Here is a 27,986-nt window from a genome sequence, read left to right on the forward strand (position 1 = left end):
CAAACCCAAGCGAGTGAGTCCGGGAGGTCCTGATCCACATCATCACTCCAAAGTTCAGTAGTATACAACTTCAATGAGTGAGCTAAAGGGTTGTAAATTACCAGTAACTTAGCATGCATGAAGGTGTGTTAGTGTATTTGCTGAAAATCTGAACTCTGTCGAAACTTGGAGGAACTTGTTATGATCGTTGATCATCGATCATGGCATAGACAAGTATCCTGTGTTGCAGAACTCATGTCCTTTTTCTTTTTTCGAAATAAAAATTAATGTACTACTGCTGATGGTTCAGCAGCTGAATAATATATAATCCATCTTTGTTTGTTTTTAATGTGGTTCCTTTTTCAAGTATATATATATATATATATATATATATATAATGGTAGGGAGTAGAGTAAAGAAGTATCACTTTCTGAAAATCATGATATGATGGGAAAGAAGTCTCAAGAACAGAAAGTTTCTGTTTCATATATGATGAGGTTGAAAAGTACTACAAGGATATTTGATTGGCTCAAAACATGCACTTTTAAGTTTTATAATTAGCAGCCGAAAACGATAGCTAATGCCCATTTACAAGTGATTAGGGATAAGATAATATGTCCTAATTGTATTCAATTCCAAATGGTATCTTATCTTGCTTTTTCCAACTCGGATTATTTCTATGGAATAAGTCATCACAATCACAATCACAATAAGTCAAACCCATGATCAGGGTTTTATCAATAATCAAAGTCTTCTTCTATTATCCACATACAAAGCTTCAACTCGGATTATTTCGATAGCTAATGCCCATTTACAAGGGTTTATCTGTTGTTTTTTTTCTCTCTCTTTTTCAGTCAATGTGAAGTTTGCATTGCAAGTAAAAGTAGGTACCCTTTATGTTATCTTGTTCGTGTAATCATTTTAATTTGTGTTTATGCTTGAAGCACTTTCAATATTCAATTTAGCTGCTTTTCAAAGTGGGGAAAAGGCAACCATCATCACTGAATCAACAAAGTCAAACACTCTTTTGTACTTTTGAACTATATAATAACTGCACAATAACCAAAAGGAAGCAGCACATCTGTTTGAGTTTTGAAGCCATGATAAGTAGTTCCATTTCCATATATAAATACACTAGAACACTTGTGGCTGAGAAGCTTTCTGCCCCTTTTTTCCCGAGGACAGTTTTCCAAACCTTCTAAAACATCCCCCCGACCCGACTAACAAATACGCATCAAATATAATACTCTCAAAGGTACTATATATTTGTGTGTGCACGCAAGCGCGTTCTTGCATGCATTACAAGTAGAAGCTCGAAAAATTAAGTAACAGATATGGTATACCTTAATTTGTGAAAGCCAAGCATGGTAAGTCCGGATGGAATTTATCTAGGAGCTTAAAAGCAAAACTTATATATACTGACAAATTTTAAAGCTTTTGTCCAAAGTATATGCATAAGACAGAGCATGGAGAAGGAGAAAGAGGAGCAAGGAAGAAACCAAAACTATGTCTCCATCATGCCACATGATGACAAACAGGAAATGCATTAAGAGGAGCAAGTTAGCTTTTATATGGCCAAACCAAAATCACCTGACAAGACTAGTTTAATGTTTATGCGTACGAGGCTTGGTATAACCACACCACTGAGAATCACAAACAGCTAGCTTTTTTTTCTTTTCTTTTTTGTCGTTTGATGAAAGGACAACCTCCCACATGTAATTATATATGAATCAATTATCTTTAATTTGTTTGCTAATGATACTTAACAACGTTGTTAAATGGAAATCAATGAGATATCTATATGTATGTATATAACAGTCACACAACGTAAGAAAAACATGAAATATAATATTGGATTTTGCTGCTTGAGCCTCACGTTTCCCATTATTTTGATTCAGAACCCTTGAAGTTTTGTATCATCTTTGGCTCTCACCCTCTTAATCATCTTATGTGGGCAAATGGCAGCAATCGCCAAAAAAAAAAAAAAAAAACCAATACGAATGAAGAAACAGAACCAAACTGAAGTCTCAAAACAACCAAATTCCCCGTTGAGTTTAAGCCCAAATTCTGTGAACCTTAAGCCCAAATTAAGTGCGGGTTAAAGTTAATGGAAAATAATTAGGGAAGTTACCAAAGTTTTGAGACACAAACACGTTACACACACAATGATGAAGCTAATATTTTAACCTTTTCAGAACCATCAGTGCGAGCATAATGCCAAATTACATTGCTAGCACGCCTGCATGGTAAGCGCACACTAACGCTAGCATTATAAGCTAGACTTCAAAATAAGTAATCCACTAATTAAACCTTCATCGGCTTTACCATATGTATGTTAAATTGTCAAATTACAATTGAAGATTGAACACATTCAAATATAATTCTAATAACTGATAATTTTGTTTACAATTTTGATAACATAACATACTAGACGATTGAAAAAATTTGATTGAAAGTAATCAAGCTTTTTGGGTTATCATCATTATCCAACCTCTCGTAGATTGATCCCCCATTTTCGTTTAGGGAAAGTAGCACAACTTGGTTACATAAATAGGTTAGACATTAATTAACATTCACCAAGACCAACAACAAAAAACAATGAATTTTTTAATAAAAGACATGTCGAATGACATAAGGGATGACATATTCCAACAACATTGATGGAAAGTCCTCAGACAAAATTGCATGTTGAGAAAAGGATTCGGAAACGAGTTTAATTGGCAGGCATACAAAAGAAAAGATTAGGCCAAAATTAACATTTCTCAATAACTTTATTGCCTTGCTACTCTTTTGTTTTTTTCTTTCTCGTAATGGCAATCTTAGATGAGTGCATGAGGCCAACTACACAAACGACCACTCACTCCACTTAAGACAACAACTAAAAATAATATCAAATTAGGAGGACTAAGAAAATCTATAAATACCACAACCTTCATACTTTAACCCTACCTTAAGCTTAATTGGGTAAACAATATTCCAATCACCTTCCCTAATTATGGGTTTTCTTTTCTTTCCATCTGCAAGGATTGGGCCAATTCAATCCAATTTTGGAAAGAAGGAAACTAGTTAATTGCAGCATATATGGAGGTAGGTGTTGCTCCAACTTGAAAGCGTTCAAGGAAGCAAGTGGTCTCTAGAGGTTGACAAAATCCAGTATGACACCCTCAACTTAAAATTTCTATCCTGTAATTCTCTCTTCTTAATTTGAGTAAGGGCAGGGGACATAGAAGATATAATGAGGGGTTCCGTAATAATCGTTTAATCTAGTATAGAGTTATTAATAGACTGCTAGATTGAACTCCCCTCTTTATAACCTCTCAACATAGCTCCTCATTGCAGAAGCTCCCGAAAAGACCCTGCCTACTTTGTATCGCATCTTGTGGCCTTTGTACCACACAAAACCTCCCTGCACGGCACAGGAATGTCAGAGTAAGCAATGCAGCCAAGTATTCCCACCCAACAACATCTCAACAGCTGTCACCCCCTAACATTTAAAAAATAATAAATTGTTGCCTCTGCTCCATTCTATGTGAACTCTGCAAATTCCGTTGAGTGTTTTGCTTTGTTGGGCTTAGGCCCACCATATATATCAAGTTTGTTTTTGGTAATCAAAATATTCAGTTATAGAAAGCCCAATGACTCCATCACTGATATGAGCTTTTAGGCTAACAAGCTCCCAAAAGGGCCCAATCCCACCTTGCTTGTTTACAGACAACAAAAATAGGCTGCCTCTTGGCATGGCGAAAAGCAGTGAAGGAGCTCCCAAGAGGCCGTGGTGGTTGCAGCCACGACACAACAGAACAAATCCTCCTCTGATACTGATATCATACCAAGTAAGATGCTTTGAATTTCGTTCTTATGACTAGTTCCATCTCTATATAATATACACACTCCTTTATAAAATCAGTCCAAAACCAAAATATACACACTCCTCTACATTGTCTAAATTAAAGACTGAAATTGAATCAAATCGACGTGCATGAACAAGACAGCACACCTCTTCCTGCAGCAGCGTCCTTCAAAAACTTTGTCTTGATTTTGTTGAGTGTGGCTACAGCTTCTTTCACACTTATCCTCTCTTCCTCATAATAGCTGATGATATGCAATCCTTCTTCCTCACTTGATCATCATCTTCCTTCTCTGCCCCAATCCCAAGCAAATTGGCATCCACAGCTTCATCTATCCTTGCATCTGGTAATACTAGTGAGTTTGCAATCCATTGCTTTAAATTCATTTCCCCAACAAACATCTCATCTGTTAGCTTCCTTTTTGTGAATGTTTCCATGAGCACAATGCCGAAACTGTACACATCCCCTCTTGTTGAAACTATTCCTTCCATTCCATTCTCTGCAATATGAATTATATTTGAGTTGTACTAAATTATATTCATATCATATGTATGAGGAAAAGACCATTTTAAGTTATGTTGTTTGTAATTGAAAGATATTAAATTAGCAAGTACATACCTGGACCCAACTGTGGCTAGGGTCATGGTTTGGATAATAGAATCTCCTCCACCCAAGAGTTTTGCAATTCCAAAATCAGCAACATGTGCAACCATATCATCATCTACTAGTATATTGACGTCTATCATTATGTTCAACCTCTGTAAGATATTAAACAAACTCATTTTGTATTTAAAAAAATAAAACACTAAGTCCACAAAATAATTTGAAATAATTAATTAATGTTTATTAAGTAATTTATGAAAATGTTAAAATATATAAATACTAATTATTTACTAAAGAAATAATAATTAAAACATAATTACTAATTAAAGTAATTTAAAAAGGCTAAGATATTACTTAATTACTCCTAATGTATTTCAAGAGTATAGCTTTCAATATTAATATATTTTAACAGTATCGCAGCTCAGCTATACTCTTAGAATATTTATATATTAAAAGGGTACGGCCGTGCGGCTATACGTTTAGAATATATTTCAAAAGTATAGCCGGACGGCTATACGATTTAAAAATTAATACAGTTCAAGAGTATAGCCGACCGCCTATACTTTTTACATATTAATACAGTTCAAGAGTATAGCCGACGGCTATACGTTTAGAATATTCTTATATATTAAAAGCGTATGGCCGTGTGGCTATACTGTTAGAATAATCCTATATATTCAAAGAGTATAGCCGGGCGGCTATACTATTTAAATATTAATATAGTTCAAGCATATAGTCCACAGAATAATTTAAAATAATTGATTACTGTTTACTAAGTAATTTATGAAATTTGTAAAATGTTTAAATACTAATTATTTACTAAATAAATAATAATTAAAACATAATTACTAATTAAAGTAATTTAAAAATGCTAAGATTTTACTTAATTACAAAAAAACAAAAACCATTTTGTGAAGTATAGCCACCTGGCTATACGTTTAGAATACTCCAGGCTCGTTTGGTACACAGTACTGTCTTGGCATGGACTATGCTTAGGGTTTGACTTGGCTTGACTTGACTTGGTTTAAGTTGGATAACACTTATCCTGCGTTTGGTGTATGCTTGGACTAGGACTAGAATTTTTTTATTTTTTCAAAAATATCTATATATATGTATATATGTATTTTATAATATATATAATATATATGTATATATACATGCATATAATATATATATATATATATAAAACATATATGTGTATATACATGTATATAAGTATATTATATATTTTAAATAATATAAACGTACATACATATATATATATATAAGTATATATAGGTGTATATATGTATATTATAATATATATGGGTATAATACATATACATATATTTATATATATGTATGTATATTATAATATATAATATATATGAGTATGTTATAATAATAATAATAATAATAATAATATACATGTATATACGTGTATATATGTATATTATATATGTATGTATATATACATATGTATATATAATATATGTATAATATATGTATATATATTATATATTATAATATACATGTATATATACGTATATACATGTATATAATATATGTATATATATAATATATGTATAATATATGTATATATATTATATATTATAATATACATGTATATATACGTATATACATGTATATAATATATGTGTATATAGGTGTATCTATATATTATAATATATACATGGGTATAATACATATACATATATATATATATATGTATATTATAATAGATAATATATATGGGTATGTTATAATAATAATATACATGTATATACATGTATATATGTATATTATAATATATATATACATATAGTATAAATATATAATGTATATGTGTATATACGTGTGTATATGTATATTATAATACATACATGGGTATAATATGTATACACATATATGTGTATATATATATATATTACATATATACATGTATGCTATTATTATAATATTAATATGTATGTGTATATGGATATATTATAATAATAATATACGTGTATATATGTACATTAATATATAATATAATATATATATTACATATATACATGTATACATGTATGCTATTATTATAATATTAATATGTATGTGTATATGAGTATATTATAATAATAATATATGTGTATATATCTATATGTATTTATATATATATATATATATTATATATGTATATATGTATATATGTGTTTATATATATATATATATATATATGTATATACATGTATATGTGTATATACATGTATATATGTACATTATAGTATATGTGTATGTAATAATAATAATAATAATAATAATAATAATAATAATATATGTTATTAGTATTACAATATAATATATGCATCTTATACATTGGTGAACATAGGACTAGCTAATCCTCTCTTTCTACATGGGCTTAGTAGTCCCCTCCTAAGGAGGTGTTTTTGGTGGGCCCGGTATTAGCAATCTCATCTAAGACTAGAATTAAATGAAACAAACATGGTACTAAATTTAGTTCAAGCCAGTCCAAGCCAAGCATGTGTACCAAACGATGTATTTCAAGAGTATAGACCTCTCCTGTTTTTACTTTCTCCTAAGCAAAGCAAAGGCTCTAACAACTCTTAAGTTCTACTATGTTCCTCAAAAGCCGTAGTTTTAAGATATCAATAAATTACAAGTTTACAACAATGTGCCCGCATTTTAGAGCTGATACTTTCCACGACATGGCCCAAGCTCTAAAAGCGCTTTTCATCATTTATTATTTTTATAATTAAAATCAAAATCAAAAGAAAAAAAGGTTAGTCGTGTGGGGTATTTGGGCTTCAAGGGATTTCATTGCCAGGAATACTGGACTGATGAAGAATTTGTAATGAGCGCAAGAAACCCTTGTTTTCTTATCTGTTTTTTGAGCAAGGACAGGGGCACTTGCATGATATTTTTCTTCAAGAAAGTGATTGTAAGGGTGTTCTTTTTGCTAACAAAGGCGACACCAGGAGTGATATTGATGAGTATCTGAGATTTCAAACTGGAGAAAACTATAAATGGTATAATGATAATGAGATCCTTGTGAAGCCTCTCAATGAACAAACAATCCTCTTTTATGAGCATCCATGGATTAACACTCAAGGCAAACAGTTCTTCTCGGTTCACTGACATGCACCTTAAATTGTCCCCAAAAAAAAAAAAGCAAAAAGGAACGCACCTTAAATTAACTTCAACTAAACCTGATAATAATAAAAAAGCACGGGAGATGAACTGTCTTGAAAGGACATGAACTGAAAGAGACTTGTATAAAACTAACAGAACTGAAAGAGAGATAGATATTAATTAGACAATAGAGTTTTTTACACCAAAAGAACCAGATGTGGAACAACCAGCGCCAAAATGAACCGAAAATCAACATCTTACGGTCCCTAATCAGTTTGTTTATAACAATCTTTAAACCTATATGGTAGCAAAATAACCCTCAAAAGAGAATACCCTAGCCATGATACACAACTTTATTCTTTTTCAATTTTGAAAAGCCTTAAGAGGGTCTTTAGGGTCTATGTTATTTATAAGTGGGAGATCAACTGGCAAAGATTCTAGACTCAAGCCTTCGTTCTTCAGCTTCAGAACCACCTCCTCAATCACAACCATGTTCCCCTGCGGAGTAAGGTGCAAGCCATCCCTGCAATTCCAATCAAGAACACAATATCACATGCTTATGTCTTTTCCTTACAACTCACTGTTGCCTACATAGGAAGAAAACAAGGTGGCTCAAGAGGTACAGAAACCCAAAAACTTAAAGCCAGTGCAAAAGGCACCGTCCGGCCAAAAGGCCCATGGAACCAAATTCTTATAGTACAACTTCTTAAAAGTTTACCAAACATTTTTGAAGCCGGAATTGACTCAGAGGAAGCCTGCAGACATATTCAACAGCCCGTTGATATGCCCCAGTCCAATGTAAATTTATAATTAACCCATTAACAGAACAACAAGATTCAGAATTAGAAAATGAGCAAGTTCTCGATAGAATCATGCATGCTAGCTACAGACATACAAGTTCATTCATGTACATAAACAAGTAAGATCAGATTATCAGATGAGCTGAGTTGGCATATTAAATGTTAGAGAGCTCATAGGTAATGCGAGGCGAATGCATATATGAAATTGGTGCATCCCAATGCTTAGTAAAAGAGCAAGTAGACAAATATTACATGCTGAGAGACAGAGAGACCTTAGATGAGCTTTTTCCCAGTCAGGAAACTGCTGCATTTTAGTCCAGAGATCTATTACTGGGTTCCCACTTTCTCGAGCTACAGCAACACATGCCTCTGAATAAGCACCAGCAGCTTTATTTGTCCTCTCAGGCAGATTGGATGGATTATCAATATAGGGATGTCTGAATCAAAAACATAAATAACTAAAATCAAACTCTTTTGTTGTCAATTGATGTAAATATCTTAACATAAAATAAGCAAGAAATTTACATGTGGTTCAAGAATCAAAGATAATTAATACGAAACCCAAAAATGAAACATAGATGATATAATGGGACTAAAAAAATCATAAATAGTAAAACCATACCGAAGGCGCCCATCTTCATCGATTGGAGGAGGGGTGATAAGGAGAATGCGAGTCGTAGGCCATCGCTTCTGAAAGCCAATAGAAAAGAAGAAAGTGTAAACATGTAGAAAGTTGAAACGAAAATCGAAACATAACTTGAACAAAAAGTTAATTTTATATGCAGACACCTATTGAAAACAATTTTTGTTTCACATAAAAACGAATGTATAAATTTTTATTGTTTAGTAAGTACAAACGACCAGTAGTACGTATGTAAGAAATGTCTGCTTTCGTGTAACAGAGATGTAAGCTTAAAAACGGGCTCAAATGCACTACAAACAAATGCAAACCACACTTAGCAAATTGATTCCACCATCACTATCAACCATTTTTAAGTTGCCTTGTACAACAGGAAATCAAAAGATGCCTAAATTGATATGGATATTAGGTTCATTATTTGTGACTAAGAAAGAAACCTAAACAGAAGGACCAGATTCACCCTAATGCGGTTGCTTTATCAGCTCTATTTCTGTCCACACTGTAGAACTTAATATACACGAGATCTCCATAAATCACAGGCTTTGCAGCTTTCATTTCTGCCACCATTTCCACTTTATGATGGCAATCACCACCATTGTTCTCCACATGCATGATGCATCATATATTAAACAAGACTTGTTTATACCATATCTAACCGGTCAATCAAAGAACGACACGTAGAACAAGGGACCCACAAGGAGGACCCGCTAAACGGATAACCAATTGCACCCCACAAAGTACCATCGGCAAGATGTGAGCCTTTGGCACCATGGATTGCCGATCGTATCAAAAGACCACACTTCATTAGACATTTCTCACAAGGACATGTGGCACCTCCTCAGGCAATGCCCACATTCCCACATTGATATTCCACTCAAGATACACATCTTCCAAAATTTATAAAAAGGGGCACAAGTCCCCAAAACAAGGTAACTGGACCTTCGGCTACTTAGTCATCACTCTGTCCAGATCATTGTTCACTCCATACTTGATACTAACTTAAATATCAGAGAGCCTTTGGCCGGTACCACACCGGTGCCAAAGGTCTTACCGCTCGTCTTTTGTCTTGCAGAATATCCACGTTGCCCAAGACCACACAGGGCCGAAGGTGACGTCATTACGAAGTTGGGCCCAAAAATGTCAAACCAGTTTTGAGCATCAACAAGACCTATTGACTTAAAAGATGGAAATAAAAGTCTAATAATAACTTTTCTTTCCCTCCTTTTTTTCTCATGTTTCCGATAAACTAAAGTTCAAATGCAAAAGCAATACCTACTAGCAGGACTTCTGCAAAAGTTACACCTATTGGGCATCAGATTCAAACGAACGACATGCAAGGACCAACATGAATAAGCGAATCTGAAATATCTCCTGGACTATATATTTTTGCCTAGAACAGTTTTAGCATGTGAAACAAACGTCTCACAAATGTCCACTGTCACAGACTGACACGTCTTTTTTTTGGTCAAGTGACTGACACGTCTTTATGCAAACATTATCCAAACAAAAGGTTAAAACAACCCATGATTCTAAGAACCTTCATCATTTCATTTTCATGGAAGTGAAGTGACCAGAAGTGCGGTCAAAGAATTGAGACATAAACAAGGTACAAGAATTGAGAAGCAAATAAATAAGAAACCAACAAGGGGAACGTAAAGACACGCAAAACCAAACAGACAACCACGTAACTTGTGAAGTCGTGGGCCTTAGAGTAACAGTAAAATCCCATCGATAGCCATATAAACCAACTTTTAGTTCCCCAACCTAACTAAAAATTAATTAATAAATAAGAAAAGGTAGACTTTTAGACTTTTAGGGTTCTCCCCGCTTCCAATTTATGGAAAGATATACTCGCCCAGATACTATACAATACGTATACATTTATAGGCGTGTCAGAAATTAAGTAGAGGGCCACCATTGCTCTGCTCCTGGTGGCAATGGCCTCCTCCTTTTTAGGGGTGGGCATTGAGACCAGAAAATCAGAACACCGAGACTGGATAAAATAAAATCGAAAAAAAATCGTTTTGACCAAAAAGTCAACAAATTGGCACCGGAACGGTTTAAACCGATTTTGATGCTGATTTCACACTTTACAAAACTGTACCGAACCCGCTGCACATATTTTTATATTTATTTTTAAATTATTTAAGTCCAATGCTTAATTTTTAATTCCATAACTAATATTTCTCCAAGCCTAGCTTCAAAGCACCTTTCTTTTTTAGATCCAATCATTTCTCTTTGCATAAAATTGAATTATTTGTGAATTTTTAAACCCAAAAAATAAAATTTTAGTTGAAATTTGTAAAAATAAATAAAAAAATTATCTTGTTTGAAACCGAAAAAACTGAAAACCGCAATAGAATCGATTTAAACCGCACCGATTAAATAGTACCAATTCCAATTACAATACAACGTAAAAATCGAACCAAACCGTGCCCACCCATGCTCCTTTTAGTCAAAAGAGAAGACCATCCTGAGAAAAATGGATGGTTGATTAGCTGCACTTTCCTAGCACACTTGGGCAGCAAAAGAACAAACATTGCTATATTTCCTAGTTAGATCGGTGCACTAGATACTAAGTTATATCAGGTTTTAATAAGAGTTTAAATTAGGTTATACCTTGAGTCCCAAAACCTTGTGAAATAAGGAAAGATTTTGAAGCCTATTAAGGAATCCTATTTATTTCTTTTTTTGCGTGAACTATTTTTTGGTGGGCTTGGAAGATTAGTCAAGTCGGCCCTTGGTGATGAGTAGAGACGACTTGACCTAACACATATAAGCTTAAGGCCCTGCTCTTATCAGATACGTTTTCTAATCTTAATCTCATCATAAAGAGAGAGCTGGAACAGATTATGAGAGAAAACAGAAGTCTTGAGTCTTTCCTGTTCTTGTTGGGATTGTCGCTGCTGCAGCAGTTGAATGAGTTCAGAGGTCGTGTACTCAAGAAAGATGGCACTAAGTATGTCTTTACGTATTTCAGATTGTGTGAAAGATCATGAACACGTATATAAAGAAATCTAACAAACATACCATCTCTCAAACCCATTAATATTTGGTTCTGTGCACAGTTGGCCTTTTGATTCTGCAAAATCTTAAGGCTTGATTTTGCAAGTATAATCATATCTGAACAAAACCCACATCTTTAATCCCAAAAAATGAAACTTTTATTGTCTAATACGGTGATTTCAGCTTCAAAGTAGACTGTTGTCTAAGAAATTATGAACCTTGGTTATGTGTGTAATTGTTTACCTTGAGAAAGGAGACAATGGAGTGGAGATTTTGCTTGTACTCGTTGACAGGCACGTGTTGAAAAGCAGAGCACCTATCGGGGAGGCAAGCGTCATTAGCGCCAAAGAAGACGGTGACAGCTAGTGGAGCATCTTCTCTGTTTTCACTGCTCGGAAAGACCCTCTCCAAAACTTGCAGAGCCCACCTCGTGTTGTAGCCACTGTACCCTCTTAGCACCACGTCAACCTGGTCAAGCCCATTATGCACCAACCCATCAAAAATCAAAACCCAGAATCACAAATCGCACAAAGATGACCAAAGACTCTGACTTTATTTCATACCGTGCGAGAGAAATGATGGGCAAGAGAGGCACCCCAGCCACCATCACCGAAAGACTCCTCGGTGATTGAGTCACCAAAAAGGTAAATCTGTGGCCTCATCTTTTGATTTGATGAGAGAGAGAGAGAGAGAGAGAGTCCACGGCTGGCTGTGTGTTGGTCTCGTTTCAGGGACTGGGATTTTATTTGAGCGAGTGGCTAACCAATTCTGAACTTTGTTTTTTTTTTTCTCCTTCCAAAGGGATCTTATAATGTATAAATATACAATATAATAGCTATTATTACTTCTCAAGTTTCGTACCAAAAAAATAAAAACTTCTTGTCAAGTTTCACGTGGCATGCGATGCGACACCTCAAGTCAAACCGCGCTATGCTGCCTTTGCTTTCTGGGCCCCCGCTTATATTTAACGGTGTCAAGCAGACTCTCTATTCTCTTATTTCTAGCTATTTTGACTAAAAAGAAGGAAAATTCTCCTTTCAACAGACTCTCTACTTGGTTCTCTATTTTAGAGAAATACTTTCTACATCTAGCAAGGATGAGAGAGAAATGAAGGCTTGCCAAATTGAAGAGAGAGAGAAAAAAGGGGAGAGAGATAAAGACATTTGGGAGGTTAGTGGAGATGCTTTAATAGCTATTTTAGCTAGAATTTGGCTAAAATTTGGAGGTTTGTGGGGTTGGGTTTCTACTTTTCTACTTTTCTTTTTAATATATTTGATTTGCAAGAGAACATTGTTGGAGTAAACACCTTTTAAGTGGTTTGCTATAATAGTTTTCTAGTTATTTTAGCTAGAAGCATCTCCAAGAGAGTCTCCAAATTTTAGCAAATTTCTAGCTAAAATAGCTAGAAAGCTATTATAGCAAACCACTTTGTTTCCTTTAGCATTGTTCTCTATTTTGATTAATCTGAAATATTTTATTATTATTTTCTCTTTCTCTTTCTCCATCTTTCTCTTGTAAATCAAATATATTAAAAAGAAAAGTAGAAACCCAACCCCACCAACCTCCCAAATGTCTCTATCTCTCTCTCCCTTTTAATCTCTCCTCCTAGCCAAATTCTCTCTCCTCCTTGCTAGATGTAGAGAGCCAAAAACTGGTTCACCAAAATAGAGAGCCAAGTAGGGAGTCTGCGGGAGAAGGATTTTCCTTCTTTTTAGCCAAAATAGTTAGGAATTAGAGGATAGAGAGTCTATTGGATATGCTCTTAGTCTCTTGTTTATTTAGCCTCTCATCTCTCAAGTTTTCACACTCATCATCATCATCCAGCAGTCAAGGCTTGATTTCTGAGGGGAATACCAAAACATCCTCCATAGGTTTAGGGTTAATGGGTCCTCTAGCCAAAAAAAATTTCTTGTAATAGGAATAACACTGTGAAAAAGTTATCCCTTGTGTTACTGGGGTCATTACACTAATTGACAGGACCCGATCCAAATTCCGTTTTGGAATTCGAGCCGGACCCTGTGCGTGTCCGACACTTGACGAATGTCGGGCACAAATGAGCTATTTGCCCTTCTAGTTACAAACTTAATTTCAAAATTTACCTTGACTTCTACCGAAAATTCGGCAGAGTCTCCCCTGTAATTTGTTCAATCCCAAAATTTCACCTGTCAAAAGAGCATGTAAATTTATACAACCAACTGCCAGTATACGTAAACATACACTCCAACAGTTCTGTTCTTAATCTACGGCAAAATATCAGAGCAGCTACTAAGAATTTACAACTGAGTTAATCTTTTTACAAAACAAAAATCCTACATCAAGAAAAGGCGCGGAAGATAGGAAACGGCCCGGTGGTGGATTCCTGTGCACGTCTACTGCCTGGGGGCGCAAAACATTCAAAAATGTGAGTGGACAAAAATAAAGGTCTAGAAAATAGCATATGAACATATTAACCCCACTGTAAAAACAGTTATGCAAAAACTGGATTTTTACTCTTCATTTGAATCATACTAAAATCAATGCATTCACATAATTATATACATATATGCCAATCATATTCAAGATCAATAAAACTCGCTTAAAAGCAATGTAATCAATTTAAAACTACCACCTAGGTGTACCCCTTTAATTCCGTCAATTCCTGATACTCCGTCAATTCCCCTGGCAGGTCTCGGTGACACAAAGTCAACCCGAGTCGTAAACTGACAGGATTCAGGGGACCGTAGTCAGCCTGATCCGCATTCCTGGCTCTCACAGTCCGGCCGTCCCCGAAATTCGTGAGGCAAATGTCAAGTGTACTGACAAAACTGAAGGCAAACTGGATGTCCGTGGACATCGTCATATCCGAAGGCAACATATACTGAAGGCAACCTGTTTCTGTAACTGGGTACCTAAGGTGGCTTAAGAAAATATAAGATTTCTGAAAGGTCTGATGAAAAACTGAATTTTTGATTAAATCTAGAACTTTGCTGCCATTTTATCTGATATAAATCTCAATCTCTACTTTCCATATCTTTTTAGCATTTTAACTAGGCAACATATAAATAAAGATATTTAACTTCTACAAAACATGCTAGGAAAACCACAATCAATAAAACTTATTCAAGATCAAATAATGAAATTCATTTGTATAAAATCATTTATAAAAGAAAAGTCCACTCACTTCTGGTCCGAGCTAACTGGACCTCCTGAAGGTCCCTCCTGCGGGTCTGCCTGGCCCCGGGTGCCTTACTCGACAAATTTGGAGAAGAATTGAAGGAGAACGAGCGGGTTGAAATTTTGACAAAACCGGTCGATTTTCTGTGATTTTCGGCTAGCGCCGGCAGTTCCACGGGCTGAGAATGATCGGAGAAGGAAGAGGAGGCGGTGGTTGTTCGAACAAGACCGGTCTCGTGGCCGGTGGTGCTCCGTGGCGGCGACGGGAGGAGAAGCAGCGGGAGAGGAGAGAGAGAGAGAGAGAGAGAGAGAGAGAGAGAGAGAGAGAAGAAAATTGAGGGAGAAGGGAGAGAGTGAGGGTTAAAAATCTAATTTTTCTAAATTACCGTTTTGCCCCTCGTGGTATTTTAACCGTATTTTCTTCGTTAAAACTCCGATTCAAGCCCACTCCGTGTCTACAGACTCGTTTCATCGCGCTCTACGCAACGTTACAAGTAGAATAGTCAAATTCTTTCTCGGTCAAAAAGTCAACTTTTCGTTAATAAAATATTCCAAGGACAAAATCGTCTTTCCTCATAATAAATTACTAATTAAATATGAATTTTAGTTTTGGGTCATTACACTAATGGCCAGGAATTTTTTTTTTTTAAATATTATATTTCATTTCAGCCTCTTGACTCTTGACTTGAGTAATCTGAAGAGGCAAGAACAACTCTGTTAAGCACTGCCATAAGAAAATCAACCCCATGGAGTTAGTTGGATCGAAATCTTTGGATGTGGTGCAATAGTAGCCACCCCAGGTTCAACACACTCCCACTAATAATTCCTTAAAGATAAACAATTCGTGAGGCTTCGTAGAGTTTGGTGGGTAAGATGATTGTGCAATGCAACGTATTTTGTGATTGGAGTTTGCCAATGTAAACCGACTTTAAGATTATTTTAGGGTAAAAAGTAGGAAGGAGTTTTGATCCTCCATTAAATAAACAGCGAAAACTAATCAATGTGCCTACACAAAATGACTTCATTTGGAAGTGATACAAAAATGTAGAATATCTATGATACATATAACACTTGAGAAAAAATAAACAATAATGCATGTATGCATGCCCTCTTCGCAAGCATGGGTTGGGGTTGGGCCCATGAGGCACTTTGTTAATTATGATGGATGGTGAAAGAAAGAGAAAGCCTAACCATTTGTTGAACGTGTGGAGATCAACAACCTTTTTGTAAAGAGTGTAAAGTCTCCTTTCCTCTTAAGCATTTCTCATCATACTTAACAATAATATATAATTAAGGAATGTCTATTGCCCACAAAGCCATTTTAATGGGATCGCATCATTCACATCCATCTCCCAAGTCAAGTATGATTATAGGTTTTATTCATTTCTTGCCTATAACTCATTCATTAAAACACACATGAATTGGTTTTGATGCATTACTAAGTAAATGTATAAAATGTATCGCAATCACCCATATTCAGAGTTCTTTTGAGAGTGTATGAAAATCAAATTAGTTTCATTTTTTTGGTGAAGTTAAATTCCCATACACTGTTTAGAAGAAATGTTTCTCTATTCACGTTTCATTGAGCAGAGATAGAGACAATAATGAGACAATGATACAACAACAGGAAAATTTCTCTCCCTAAATATGAGAAGTGCTTCACATATGCAGGTCTGTTGAATTCTTTCATAATTAATCACAGCTGGGTTAATGGTTTAATAGCTTTGTGTTTAATATTATATTAGGTCGATCTTGTGGCTTTCGTTTTCATGGTAGGCAACAAAATTTTGTTAGGTTTTGATGAAAGAAAGTCCACCACTAAAGCAATTATTTCCCCAAAAAATCATCAGGGAAGCTATAATTATTGATTTGTGCAATCCCAAAAAGTTGGATTTGCAAAGTAAATGCCACCAATTAGTTTGTAATTTACGTAGCTTTGCAATGCAACGTTATTACATTATAATTTTCTAAGAAAATGTGGTGACCACTCAATGAAGAGGAAAGCAAGAGGTATTTGAATTCCACCAATCCACTCAATGAGGGGGTTGTGTGTGTGTGTGAAGGCTCTGGAAAATCATTTGGAAGGTGTTTTCCTATCCCCACAATGAAGAAAAGTTCGTCATGCGTACTCACTTTTCTTTTTTTCTTTTTAAAAATAAACGTAGTCACTTTTCTTAAAATGATAAGTGAGGTTGCACCAAAGCTAAATATTTTTCATAGATAGATATACATATATAAAGGCAGAGGTCTAATATTAAGACATGAAACTATTTATTTATTTTTGTTAAAATTAGGAAGGATGATGGAGGAAAATTCGCACACAGTATCATGAAGATTTGAACTTAGCACCACTTGGGGGCCCACCAAAGAATAAGACACGAGGCAATCCAACCCATTAATAAGAAATGAAACTATTTATTAAATGAGAATAATATAATAAATTAACAAAATTCCATATTAAAAAATTTTAAAATAAAAAACAAAACGAGAACAGGAGTCCTATGGTATAAATTTTTATCTTTTTAAAATGTAAATATGAAATACCTAATGGGCATCAATATTGGGCCTAGTGCAAAAATTGAGCTGCGCCTTATTATGACACTGGGTTTTGGCCCAAATGAAACTAAAGGGTCGAATCCTTCCCAACTTTTTAATTTTAAAATAAAAAACAAAACGAGAACAGGAGTCCTATGGTATAAATTCTTATCTTTTTAAAATGTAAATATGAAATACCTAATGGGCATCAATATTGGGCCTAGTGCAAAAATTGAGCTGCGCCTTATTATGACACTGGGTTTTGGCCCAAATGAAACTAAAGGGTCGAATCCTTCCCAACTTTTTTGCAGTGCCTTCTATGTTAATTTAAGACTTGAACAGCTGGTATCAGATCCAAAGGGCGAAAATGAAGAATGGGAAAGCACTCACAATCAGACCGTCCATGTTCTTCTCACCCCAAAACCATACGACGCTTGTCCCGCCAAGCTATGTTGCTTCCCCAATTGCCACCACTCTAGCCTCTTCTCTGCAGCACTACATCAATTCAGAAAACCCTTCCCATGGCCAAAAGATTCATACCCATATTCTCAAAACTGGATTCAGACCTAATATCAATGTTTCCATTAAACTGCTTATACTGCATCTGAAATGCGGTTCACTGAAATATGCGCGCCAAGTGTTTGATGAATTGCCTGCACAAACTCTGTCTGCTTATAATTATTTGATTGGTGGATACCTCAAACGCGGGAAAGTTGAAGAATCGCTTAACTTGGTTCGCAGACTTGTTTTATCTGGTGAAAAGCCTGATGGGTATACGTTTTCTATGGTCTTGAAAGCCTCTACTTGTGCTGGTAATGCAGCATTTCCATGGAGTTTAGGAGTGGTGCATGCCCAGATAATAAAATCAGATGTTGAGCCTGATGATGTTCTTTATACTGTGCTTGTTGACTCTTACATTAAGAATGGGAAGGTTGGCTATGCGAGGACTGTGTTTGATACGATGTTGGAAAAGAATGTTGTATGTTCAACATCGATGATTTCCGGGTATATGAATCAAGGCTCTGTGGAAGATGCTGAAGATATATTCAGGAGAACGGTTGAAAAAGATGTTGTGGTATTTAACGCAATGATTGAAGGTTATAGCAAATCAACTGAATATGCTTGGAGATCACTTGAAGTTTACGTTGACATGCAAAGGTTGAATTTCCGACCTAATATCTCCACGTTTGCTAGTGTTATTGGAGCTTGCTCGGTGTTGGCAGCATTTGAAGTTGGCCAGCAAGTCCAAAGTCAACTTATGAAGACCGAATTATTTTGGGATATAAAGATGGGAAGTGCTCTTATAGACATGTATTCAAAATGTGGAAGAATTGAGGATGCACGGATAATTTTTGACCACATGCCTCGAAAAAATGTATTTTCGTGGACTTCAATGATCGATGGCTATGGGAAGAATGGATATCCTGATGAAGCACTTGAGCTCTTTAGTATAATGCAAAGAGAACACCAACTTGAACCCAATTTTGTCACATTCCTCAGTGCTTTATCAGCTTGTGGACATGCTGGTCTGGTTGACAAGGGCCATGAGATATTTGAAAGCATGAATAGGGACTACTTACTAAAACCAAGAATGGAGCATTATGCTTGCATGGTTGATCTCTTGGGGCGCGCAGGAAGTTTGCATCAAGCATGGGAGCTGGCAATGGGGATGCCTGAGAAGCCCAACTCTGATGTTTGGGCTGCTCTTCTTAGTTCAAGTACTCTACATGGTGATGTTGAGATGGCAAGTATAGCTGCCAAGGAACTTTTTAAGTTGAATCCGGATGGTCGGCCAGGTGCATATGTTGCATTCTCTAATACTTTGGCAGCCGCTGGGAAATGGGACAATGTAAGTGAGCTTAGAGAGAAAATGAAGGTGAGAGGAATATCTAAAGACATCGCCTGCAGTTGGGTTGGTACTGATAGTGGTTGATAATCAGCCCTTTCCCCTGTTTTTGTAGCTCCAAATGCTAAAATTGAATTGGTTCAGTGAAAACAAAATAAAAGGTTGACAGTTGAGGACTTTAAAGCCAATATATGCCAACTGGTAGAGCACGAGATGTTGAAGCTGCAGGGAGCCTAAAGGAAAGTCTACTAGTTTCTAAACCTAGTGAACAAATAAAGGGAGCTGCTGCATACTGCAAACTCAGCCAGTGGTTAATCCAGTTCAGGCAATTGGACTGACTCAGCTTTTTGGGGAGAACAGAAAGCTGCTTAATTTGGCAAACCGTAACTAAGCTCAAACTCAGAGGTAATTAAAGCTGTTCTAATCTTTGACAAGGAGGTATTTGTTCTGGTGCAGAAAGAATCGGATTATAGTGTACTGTTGAGTATACCAGTCAATAGTTGAAGCTTTTTCACTGTCAAAGTTAAACCATAAACCACAGTATGATAAGATTTGTTGATCAGTAATTAAATATTTATCTGGTACATAAAAAGGTATAGGCATTGTGGCCATCACAGCTACATCTTCAGAATCTCAAATTAAATGACCTTCTACTTATCTACTACAACTGAATTCACCAAAAGAAATATAAAAAAGAAGAAGAAGAAGTTGAGAAGCTATTGAATTGCATAAAGAAAATTATATTAAAGATTAAATTGCAAGTTCCTATTGTAATTGGATTCTAGAAAGGAGGTTTGTTGGTCAAGGAAAGTGGGTGGAGGACTTGGAAATCCATTATTGGTTTGGTTGATCCTCCGGTCTTTTCAATGATTGTTAATTTTGGTTCAATTACGTATCAAAAAAAAAAAAAAGAGTTTGGACTTTTGGGTTTGGCCCGTAAAGGCGGCAGCAGAGAACAGGTCTCTCTCTGTTTGTCTCCATCATCAATTAATATTATATACTCCATCCAGACCAAGGAAACCAAAAACCAAAGAAGCTGCCTATAGTTTATTGTCTTCTACAATCAACAACTACACAGAAGAAGAAACCAAAGAAGAAGACCAAAGCAAGAAGAAGAAGAAGCTATGAGCTGCTGTTGCGGAGATGATTGCGAATGCAGGCCTTTGGGGTTTTTAATTGGCCTGCCCTTTGCCTTCATCTCTCTTCTCCTCTCCGTTGTGGGTGTGTTCATCTGGATTGTCGGGTTAGTTTCACTCTCTCTCTTCCTTTTCATCAGAATTTCAAGGACTTTTCTTCATGTCAAGATAGTGAAATTCTTTATATGGTGGTGCTACCACTAATTAAATTGATTTTTTTTTTGTGGGTGTGTGTGATGATTGCAGGTTGGCGTTGACGTGCATATGTCCATGCTGCTTGTGCGTGACGATCGTAGTTGAGCTTGCACTGGGGTTGATCAAGGCTCCCTTTTCGGTCATGAAGTGGTTCACATCTAAGATTCCTTGTTAGATTTCACTATTTGATAGTATTTTTTGTTCATTGGTTGTTGACCTTCAAAAGGCATGGGGTCCTTTTGTTCCCCAGCCCATCCTTGTTCATTCATAGTTTCTTTCGATCTTTCCTCTTTCTATTCATTTTTGTTGAATATTTATTCAATGAATTTATGGGGTAATATATCAAAATTTGTGTTCCAGTTAGAAGCTATTATTGGTTTACTAGATGCAATTCTGCGCTATAGTAGAATTTCACCACAATGGATTTTTATTTTATTTTTTAATACAAGCAATATTGGGGGGCTTTCTCACACACACTATCAAGATGACATGGAAATTCGAACCTGAAACCATTAATCTGTAAATTAATGCCCTTTATAATTGGACTAGACCCCATTGCCATGAATTTTGAATTTTTGATCGAGGAGCGAGCCTTGCAAAACTAAAACAAATGGTGCCTAACCTCACATGGAGTTGCTAAACATGCAAGATCCTTGATTTAGGGACATAGCCACTCCCTTTTAAATATGAGTGTGTAGGGAATACCTTATGGGAGAGAAATAACTACCCGTTGATGTGGTTTATGCTCTTTTGTGCATGTCTCTCCTTCGCAAAATCAAAGGAGTGTAACCCTTGTGACATATTAGTTCCAACACTTAAATGATGACAATGTAATAAGGCAATCAAACGATTAATCTAAAAGAATTCAGCTTGGAATCCACAAAATATGATAAAACCTCTCATTTATTGAATTCAGAATGATAACATACTACTCTAGTGATGGGCTAAAGTTGGTTTAAATACTCTTGAAAACCCTAGGAAACAAAAGGGAATTAAAAAGAGAAATTAACAAAAGTTTCTAAAAGCTTGCAAAATATTAAAATTCCTGTTTGGATTGCTAAATGATCTTGAACGCCCGAAAAAGTTCATACGTCATGGCAAAGTGACGCGTTTTACTTGTAGTGCTGTTCTCTTCAAAATGGTGGGTCATGAGCCCAAATCGGAGCTTGGGGCCAAACTTGCAACTTGTTGGTTTTGCCTTTGCGCGAACGACGTTCCAACTTTTCTTCTATCGCCTCAACCATCTGTTCTACATTGGGATATGTATGCAAAATTTCCACAAAGAGGATTTTAGTTGAAACACTTCAACATGAGTTACCAAGCAACAAACACATACGAGAAGAATTCAAATTTAGAACTTCTAACAAAATTGCGCATAATATCACGCCCAATAGGCAGTTGGTAACGAATAAACTCTTTGCAGAATCTATTCCACGTTTCAATATGTGAAAAGAGAGAATTCGATTAGTTGTAATTGGTAAGAAAGAAAACACATAAATTAACTATTGAAACACTTTCAGAAAAACGCCTTGGCAAAGGCTAATGGAAAGAGTAAACCCAAAACAAAAACAAACCAAACCATAATAAACAAAGACGTCGGAATTGAAAGTGAAAAAACCAGCAATCAGCTTTGGTTTTGTGGTCTTCCCAAACGATGGTCTGGTCTTTTGCCTTCCCTTTTTCCTATTCAAAATCCAAAAAAAATCCAAGATTCCCAGTTCATAGTGATTAGAATAATCAAAACCTACAGCCCAAAACCACAAACCCTCGAAACCCAACAAAAATGCCAATGACCAACAAGACCTGCCTTCCAAATTCCACCTTCAAACATATAAAATAAAACCAACCACATTTCTTTGCTTCTTTCTTTAATTAATATTTCAAAAAAATTTCCATTTAGAAGTGTTAATATTTTAACATTTTATCCTTTTAAAAGTGACATTAAAAAAGAAAATCGAACATAAATCCTCAAAGTATACGTTGTTTTACCACTTTAATTACAACTATAATTTTTAATCACTCGCCCATAGATAGTTTACAAAACCAGCACTAACCCAGGTGTATAAAATACTTAACGACCACCAGAACCTCTCTGAAAATCCACAGGTAATTAATCATCACTCAAACTTAATTATACCCAACAATATACACATGGAAGGGTTCCGACCCGCCAACTCAACCGGCACCCTGGGCCGCCACCTGGCTCGGCGGCTTGTCGAGATCGGCGTCCACGACGTCTTCTCCGTCCCCGGCGACTTCAACTTAACCCTCCTCGACCACCTACTTGCCGAGCCCGGCCTCAACCTCATCGGCTGCTGCAACGAGCTCAACGCCGGCTACGCCGCCGACGGCTACGCGCGTGCCAGGGGCGTCGGCGCGTGCGTCGTCACCTTTACAGTCGGCGGGCTCAGCGTCTTGAACGCCATTGCCGGTGCGTGCAGTGAGAACTTGCCGGTCATTTGCATAGTCGGTGGGCCGAACTCCAACGACTACGGCACGAATCGGATCCTCCACCACACAATCGGGTTACCCGATTTCTCTCAGGAGCTCCGCTGCTTTCAAACCGTCACCTGCCACCAGGTAAGCTCATAGTGTTCTTTTTTCTTAAAGTTTACATTTTTACTTTTTTTGTGTTACCAAATTTGTTGAATTTGGTGTAATTATAATGGATAGGCCGTGGTGAACAATTTGGAAGATGCACATGAGCTAATTGACACAGCAATCTCAACAGCATTGAAAGAAAGCAAGCCTGTATATATCAGCATAGGCTGTAATTTGTCCGCAATTCCTCACCCCACATTTGCTAGAGACCCAGTCCCCTTCTTCCTTGCTCCAAAAGTAAGCAACCAGCTAGGGTTAGAGGCAGCAGTTGAAGCCACTGCTGCTTTTCTAAACAAGGCTGTGAAGCCTGTGATTATAGGTGGACCCAAATTAAGAGTGAAAAAGGCACGGCAGGCCTTTGTGGAGCTTGCAGATGCTAGTGGCTACCCAATTGCTGTTATGCCATCTGGTAAGGGGCTGGTGCCTGAGCACCACCCACATTTCATTGGGACCTATTGGGGTGCTGTGAGCTCTAGCTTCTGTGGTGAGATTGTGGAGTCTGCTGATGCTTATGTTTTTGTGGGTCCTATTTTCAATGATTATAGCTCTGTTGGGTACTCCTTGCTCATCAAGAAGGAGAAAGCGATTATTGTGGAGCCGAACCGTGTGACCATTGGTGATGGTCCATCGTTTGGCTGGGTTTTCATGGCTGACTTCTTAAGTGCATTGGCTGAGAAGCTGAAGAAAAACAGTACTGCTGTTGAAAATTACCATCGGATCTTCGTTCCCCCTGGCATCCCTCTAAAGAGTGAGAGGGATGAACCTCTGAGAGTCAATGTTCTCTTTAAGCATATTCAGGTAAAAGCAGTGTTCTTTCTTGTGTTTTGGTCCATGTTCTGTTTGTGGTTCTTGTATTGAGATTTATAATTTTTATTTGAAAATTGTAACAGGAGATTATCACTGGAGACTCTGCTATAATTGCGGAAACTGGAGACTCATGGTTCAATTGTCAGAAGCTCCGCCTCCCTGAGAATTGTGGGTAAGAACAATTTCCTTACACGACTCATTTATGCAGTTCTTAAGCACAACCATGTGTAACTATGTATATTAAGCAATAGGCTGGCAACCGGTTCTTTCAATTTTATTCAGGTATGAATTCCAGATGCAATATGGATCTATTGGATGGTCAGTGGGCGCCACTCTTGGCTATGCTCAGGGTGCCAAAGATAAACGTGTCATTGCTTTCATTGGTGATGGGAGTTTCCAGGTTAGTTGTGTGATATATCAGATTAATATAACAACACAGAACTGCAATGTAGAAACAAACAATAAATAAGTACAAATAATGCAGGATAAGATTGATAAGCAACAGTTTGTACCAACACTCCACTTTTCTGTGGAGCTTTTTCCTCGAAATAGTTTACGTATGTTCGAGAGATGTGGCACATGGTTAATAGTATTTGTTTTCAGGTAACTGCCCAGGACATTTCAACAATGATCCGATGTGGGCAAAACACCATTATATTTCTTATCAACAATGGAGGCTATACAATCGAAGTAGAGATTCATGACGGTCCATACAATGTGATTAAGAACTGGAACTACACTGGTCTTGTTGATGCCATCCACAATGGCGAAGGAAAATGCTGGACTACCAAGGTTAGCATAAAAGAATCAACTTTACTTGCTCGAATGTTACCTTATTTTTGTCGTAAACATTTTCTGCTCTTGAATCGAGAAATGACAGTTGGTGTAAACAGGTACGCACGGAGGAGGATTTAACAGAAGCAATCGCGAAAGCAACAGGGGAGCACAAGGATAGTTTATGCTTCATTGAAGTTTTTGTGCACAAGGACGACACTAGCAAAGAGCTGCTGGAATGGGGATCCCGAGTTTCAGCCGCCAACAGTCGGCCACCAAATCCTCAGTAGCAGATTGGGAGTTGAACGAGTCAAAACTCAGAACATCTGAGACTGAAAGAGTTTTAAAGCTCCAACAGCCTACCTGAGAGAAGATAAAAAAATGACTGTATTTAGAAATAAGAGAGAACAGGGTAGGTGTCTGGGTTGGCCTCTCTGTTGTAACAATGTAATTTTTGCTGGCTTGTTGATTATGTGTATACCTTGTTGAATATGTACGAGTTTGAAATATTCTAAATCCAACCGGAATTTTCTCCAGGTTTTTATTTTTTATTTCGTTAAAAAAAACCATAAATAAATAAATAAATATGAAAGAAAATTCCATTACATACGGATTCAAATTTCAGTTAGGAAGAGGTTGAAACCGTTAAAAAGTAGAGTGAAAGTATCCGGTAAATCGGAAAAATGAGTGCCACTGTGAGCATGTTGAGGTCTGCTCCCAGAACAGCCGTCCGATCGTACTCATCATCATCTCAGCCGCAGCGCAAAGTCACCATTTTGGGAGCCGCCGGAGGCATAGGCCAGCCATTGTCGCTCCTCATGAAGCTCAACCCTCTCGTCTCCTCCCTCTCCCTGTACGACATAGCCGGCACTCCCGGCGTCGCTACCGACGTCAGCCACGTCAACACCCTCGCTCAGGTCTTGGGGTTCGCTGGCGAAGAGCAGCTCGGCAAAGCGCTTGAGGGATCTGACCTCGTCATCATCCCGGCCGGCGTTCCCAGAAAGCCCGGAATGACGCGCGATGATCTATTCAACATCAATGCAGGCATCGTCAAGTCTTTGAGCGCTGCCATTGCCAAGTTCTGTCCCAATGTCAGTCGATGCCCTCTTTCTCTTAAACCCTGTTCTCAAATTCATACATTTTTTTTTAAATTAAGATTTATTTAATCTTTTTTTGTAATTTTGAAATAGGCGTTGGTTAATATGATTAGCAATCCGGTGAATTCAACAGTCCCGATTGCGGCGGAGGTGTTCAAGAAGGCAGGGATGTTCAATGAGAAGAAGCTGTTTGGGGTGACAACGCTTGATGTCGTCAGGGCTAAAACTTTCTATGCTGGCAAAGCTAACGCTGAGGCCTCTGGTAAATTTTTCTTTCTCAGTTTTTCCCATTTTTATGTATAAAATTTTGAAATGAGTTTATTCTGCTGTGCATTTCAGAAGTTGATGTTCCTGTAGTTGGTGGTCATGCTGGAACAACTATCCTTCCCTTGTTTTCTCAAGTATTCTTTCGTCTTTCCATCTCCTTTGGTTTCGTTCGTCCTTTGACCAGGCTGAATATTTGTTTTCTTTCTAACGAGATTAAAGCTGATTTTTTTATGAATAATGTTCATAGGTGACCCTAAAGTCGAAGACTTTGTCGGATGAAGAGATCAAAGCTCTTACCAAGAGAACACAAGATGGAGGGACAGAGGTTGTTGAAGCAAAGGCTGGAAAAGGATCTGCTACTCTATCAATGGCGTAAGTTTGCGAGGTTCTTCCCTTTGTTTCTTGGGGAAGTTTGAATTTCACTACGAAGATAATTTTAGGTGGAAATTGTGGCTTTGGTTATTGTCTCCAAATAATTTGTTAGGGTAGAAAGGACATGACATGTTTACCAGAGAATCGCCTTTCTCTTTTTTCTTCTTCCCATGTTCTTTGTGTTTGCCTTGGTTTTGTCTGTGTGCTTTCGGGAGCTGAGGGTTTTTCGTCTTCTTCTGCAGCTATGCCGGGGCAATTTTCGCCGATGCTTGCTTGAAGGGTCTAAACGGGGTTCCAGATGTTGTTGAATGCTCTTTTGTGCAATCAAGTGTTACAGAATTGCCTTTCTTTGCCTCTAAGGTAAGTGAACTAGTTGATTCGGATGCCTCTCTTAAGTTAATCTTTATGTTGTTAGATGGAATGCTCTATGTTTTCTGATACATATTATTTTCCATGGTTAAGTTAAGCTCAATGTAACATGTGGGCTGGTGTAGGTAAGGCTAGGAAAGAATGGCGTGGAGGAAGTTCTTGGATTGGGACCTTTGTCGGACCACGAGAACCAAGGCCTACAAAGTCTAATACCTGAGCTTAAAGCCTCTATGGAGAAGGGAATAAAGTTTGCTAAAGAAAGTTAGTTAACCTGAATAACTGCACAAGGTTTTAGTTTGATATTAAAAAAACCCTTTTTCTTATCTTGTTCTTAACATTTTTGTTCCGCTAAGCTATTTGGAGCTAAGCTTTTTTGCCTCCAAACATCAATTTAATAAATGTGAGCAGTATTTGTTCCTTTTGCAGTAAGTATTTGAATATGCAGCTGGAGGATTTCATTGGTTTGGAAATTTACTTTTCGACATGGTGATAGATTTTAGAAATGTTGGCAATCCCATCCAGTATGATGCTAAATCATAAACTTTTGAACGGTTTCAGTCGAAATCGGAATTTTCCGTCTAACTTTTGCTTTAATCCCCACTTTCTGGACCACAATAGAAGAGGAGGCAAGAGATTGCTAACAGTATTATAGTATATGTAGATTGAATCACGTGCAAGTGCATATATGTCATACTTATATTATATATGTCACATCCCGGGATCAACTCCGCCGTAGCACGATATTGTCCGCTTTAGGCCCCCCTCTCTGCCCGCACGGTTTTGTTTCTGGGAGCTCACGAGCAACTTCCCAGTGGGTCACCCATCCTGGGATTGCTCTAGCCCCAAACTC

General features: G+C 37.0%; 5 protein-coding genes across 7 annotated transcripts; 4 read left to right on the top strand and 1 right to left on the bottom strand.

Annotated features, from left to right (window-relative positions):
• Window positions 1–7,693: 7,693 nt before the first annotated feature.
• On the bottom strand, window positions 7,694–12,788 carry LOC117623814 (GDSL esterase/lipase At5g45920). Of its 2 annotated transcripts, none has more exons than XM_034354804.1 (5): window positions 12,548–12,784; window positions 12,228–12,452; window positions 8,961–9,028; window positions 8,611–8,775; window positions 7,694–8,061 (listed from the first exon to the last, which is right to left on the bottom strand). In XM_034354804.1, exons 1-5 carry the CDS (start codon window positions 12,644–12,646, stop codon window positions 7,902–7,904), a joined length of 717 nt encoding a protein of 238 aa, XP_034210695.1. In that variant the 5' UTR covers window positions 12,647–12,784; the 3' UTR covers window positions 7,694–7,901. The 2 variants fall into 2 exon arrangements, with proteins under 2 accessions (XP_034210695.1, XP_034210696.1); XM_034354805.1 differs by having other exon boundaries at window positions 7,898–8,061; window positions 8,591–8,775; window positions 12,548–12,788.
• A 5,262-nt stretch (window positions 12,789–18,050) lies between these two features.
• On the top strand, window positions 18,051–20,349 carry LOC117623862 (pentatricopeptide repeat-containing protein At1g28690, mitochondrial). The gene has a single exon (XM_034354869.1). It carries the CDS (start codon window positions 18,076–18,078, stop codon window positions 19,603–19,605), a length of 1,530 nt encoding a protein of 509 aa, XP_034210760.1. The 5' UTR covers window positions 18,051–18,075; the 3' UTR covers window positions 19,606–20,349.
• A 158-nt stretch (window positions 20,350–20,507) lies between these two features.
• LOC117623863 (signaling peptide TAXIMIN 1-like) lies at window positions 20,508–21,215 on the top strand. The gene is made up of 2 exons (XM_034354870.1): window positions 20,508–20,761; window positions 20,901–21,215. The coding sequence occupies exons 1-2, from the start codon at window positions 20,643–20,645 to the stop codon at window positions 21,022–21,024; spliced, it is 243 nt and encodes an 80-aa protein (XP_034210761.1). The 5' UTR covers window positions 20,508–20,642; the 3' UTR covers window positions 21,025–21,215.
• A 1,589-nt stretch (window positions 21,216–22,804) lies between these two features.
• Window positions 22,805–25,565, top strand: LOC117624410 (pyruvate decarboxylase 1). The gene is made up of 6 exons (XM_034355625.1): window positions 22,805–23,429; window positions 23,523–24,248; window positions 24,341–24,429; window positions 24,540–24,657; window positions 24,861–25,049; window positions 25,151–25,565. Exons 1-6 carry the CDS (start codon window positions 23,001–23,003, stop codon window positions 25,319–25,321), a joined length of 1,722 nt encoding a protein of 573 aa, XP_034211516.1. The 5' UTR covers window positions 22,805–23,000; the 3' UTR covers window positions 25,322–25,565.
• A 54-nt stretch (window positions 25,566–25,619) lies between these two features.
• On the top strand, window positions 25,620–27,906 carry LOC117624411 (malate dehydrogenase, mitochondrial-like). Of its 2 annotated transcripts, none has more exons than XM_034355626.1 (6): window positions 25,620–26,122; window positions 26,222–26,390; window positions 26,468–26,529; window positions 26,643–26,767; window positions 27,010–27,127; window positions 27,262–27,906. In XM_034355626.1, exons 1-6 carry the CDS (start codon window positions 25,715–25,717, stop codon window positions 27,400–27,402), a joined length of 1,023 nt encoding a protein of 340 aa, XP_034211517.1. In that variant the 5' UTR covers window positions 25,620–25,714; the 3' UTR covers window positions 27,403–27,906. The 2 variants fall into 2 exon arrangements, with proteins under 2 accessions (XP_034211517.1, XP_034211518.1); XM_034355627.1 differs by having other exon boundaries at window positions 27,230–27,376.
• Window positions 27,907–27,986: the final 80 nt, after the last annotated feature.

Source organism: Prunus dulcis, chromosome 4, assembly GCF_902201215.1.
Source record: "Prunus dulcis chromosome 4, ALMONDv2, whole genome shotgun sequence".
Classification (NCBI taxonomy): Eukaryota; Viridiplantae; Streptophyta; class Magnoliopsida; order Rosales; family Rosaceae; genus Prunus; species Prunus dulcis.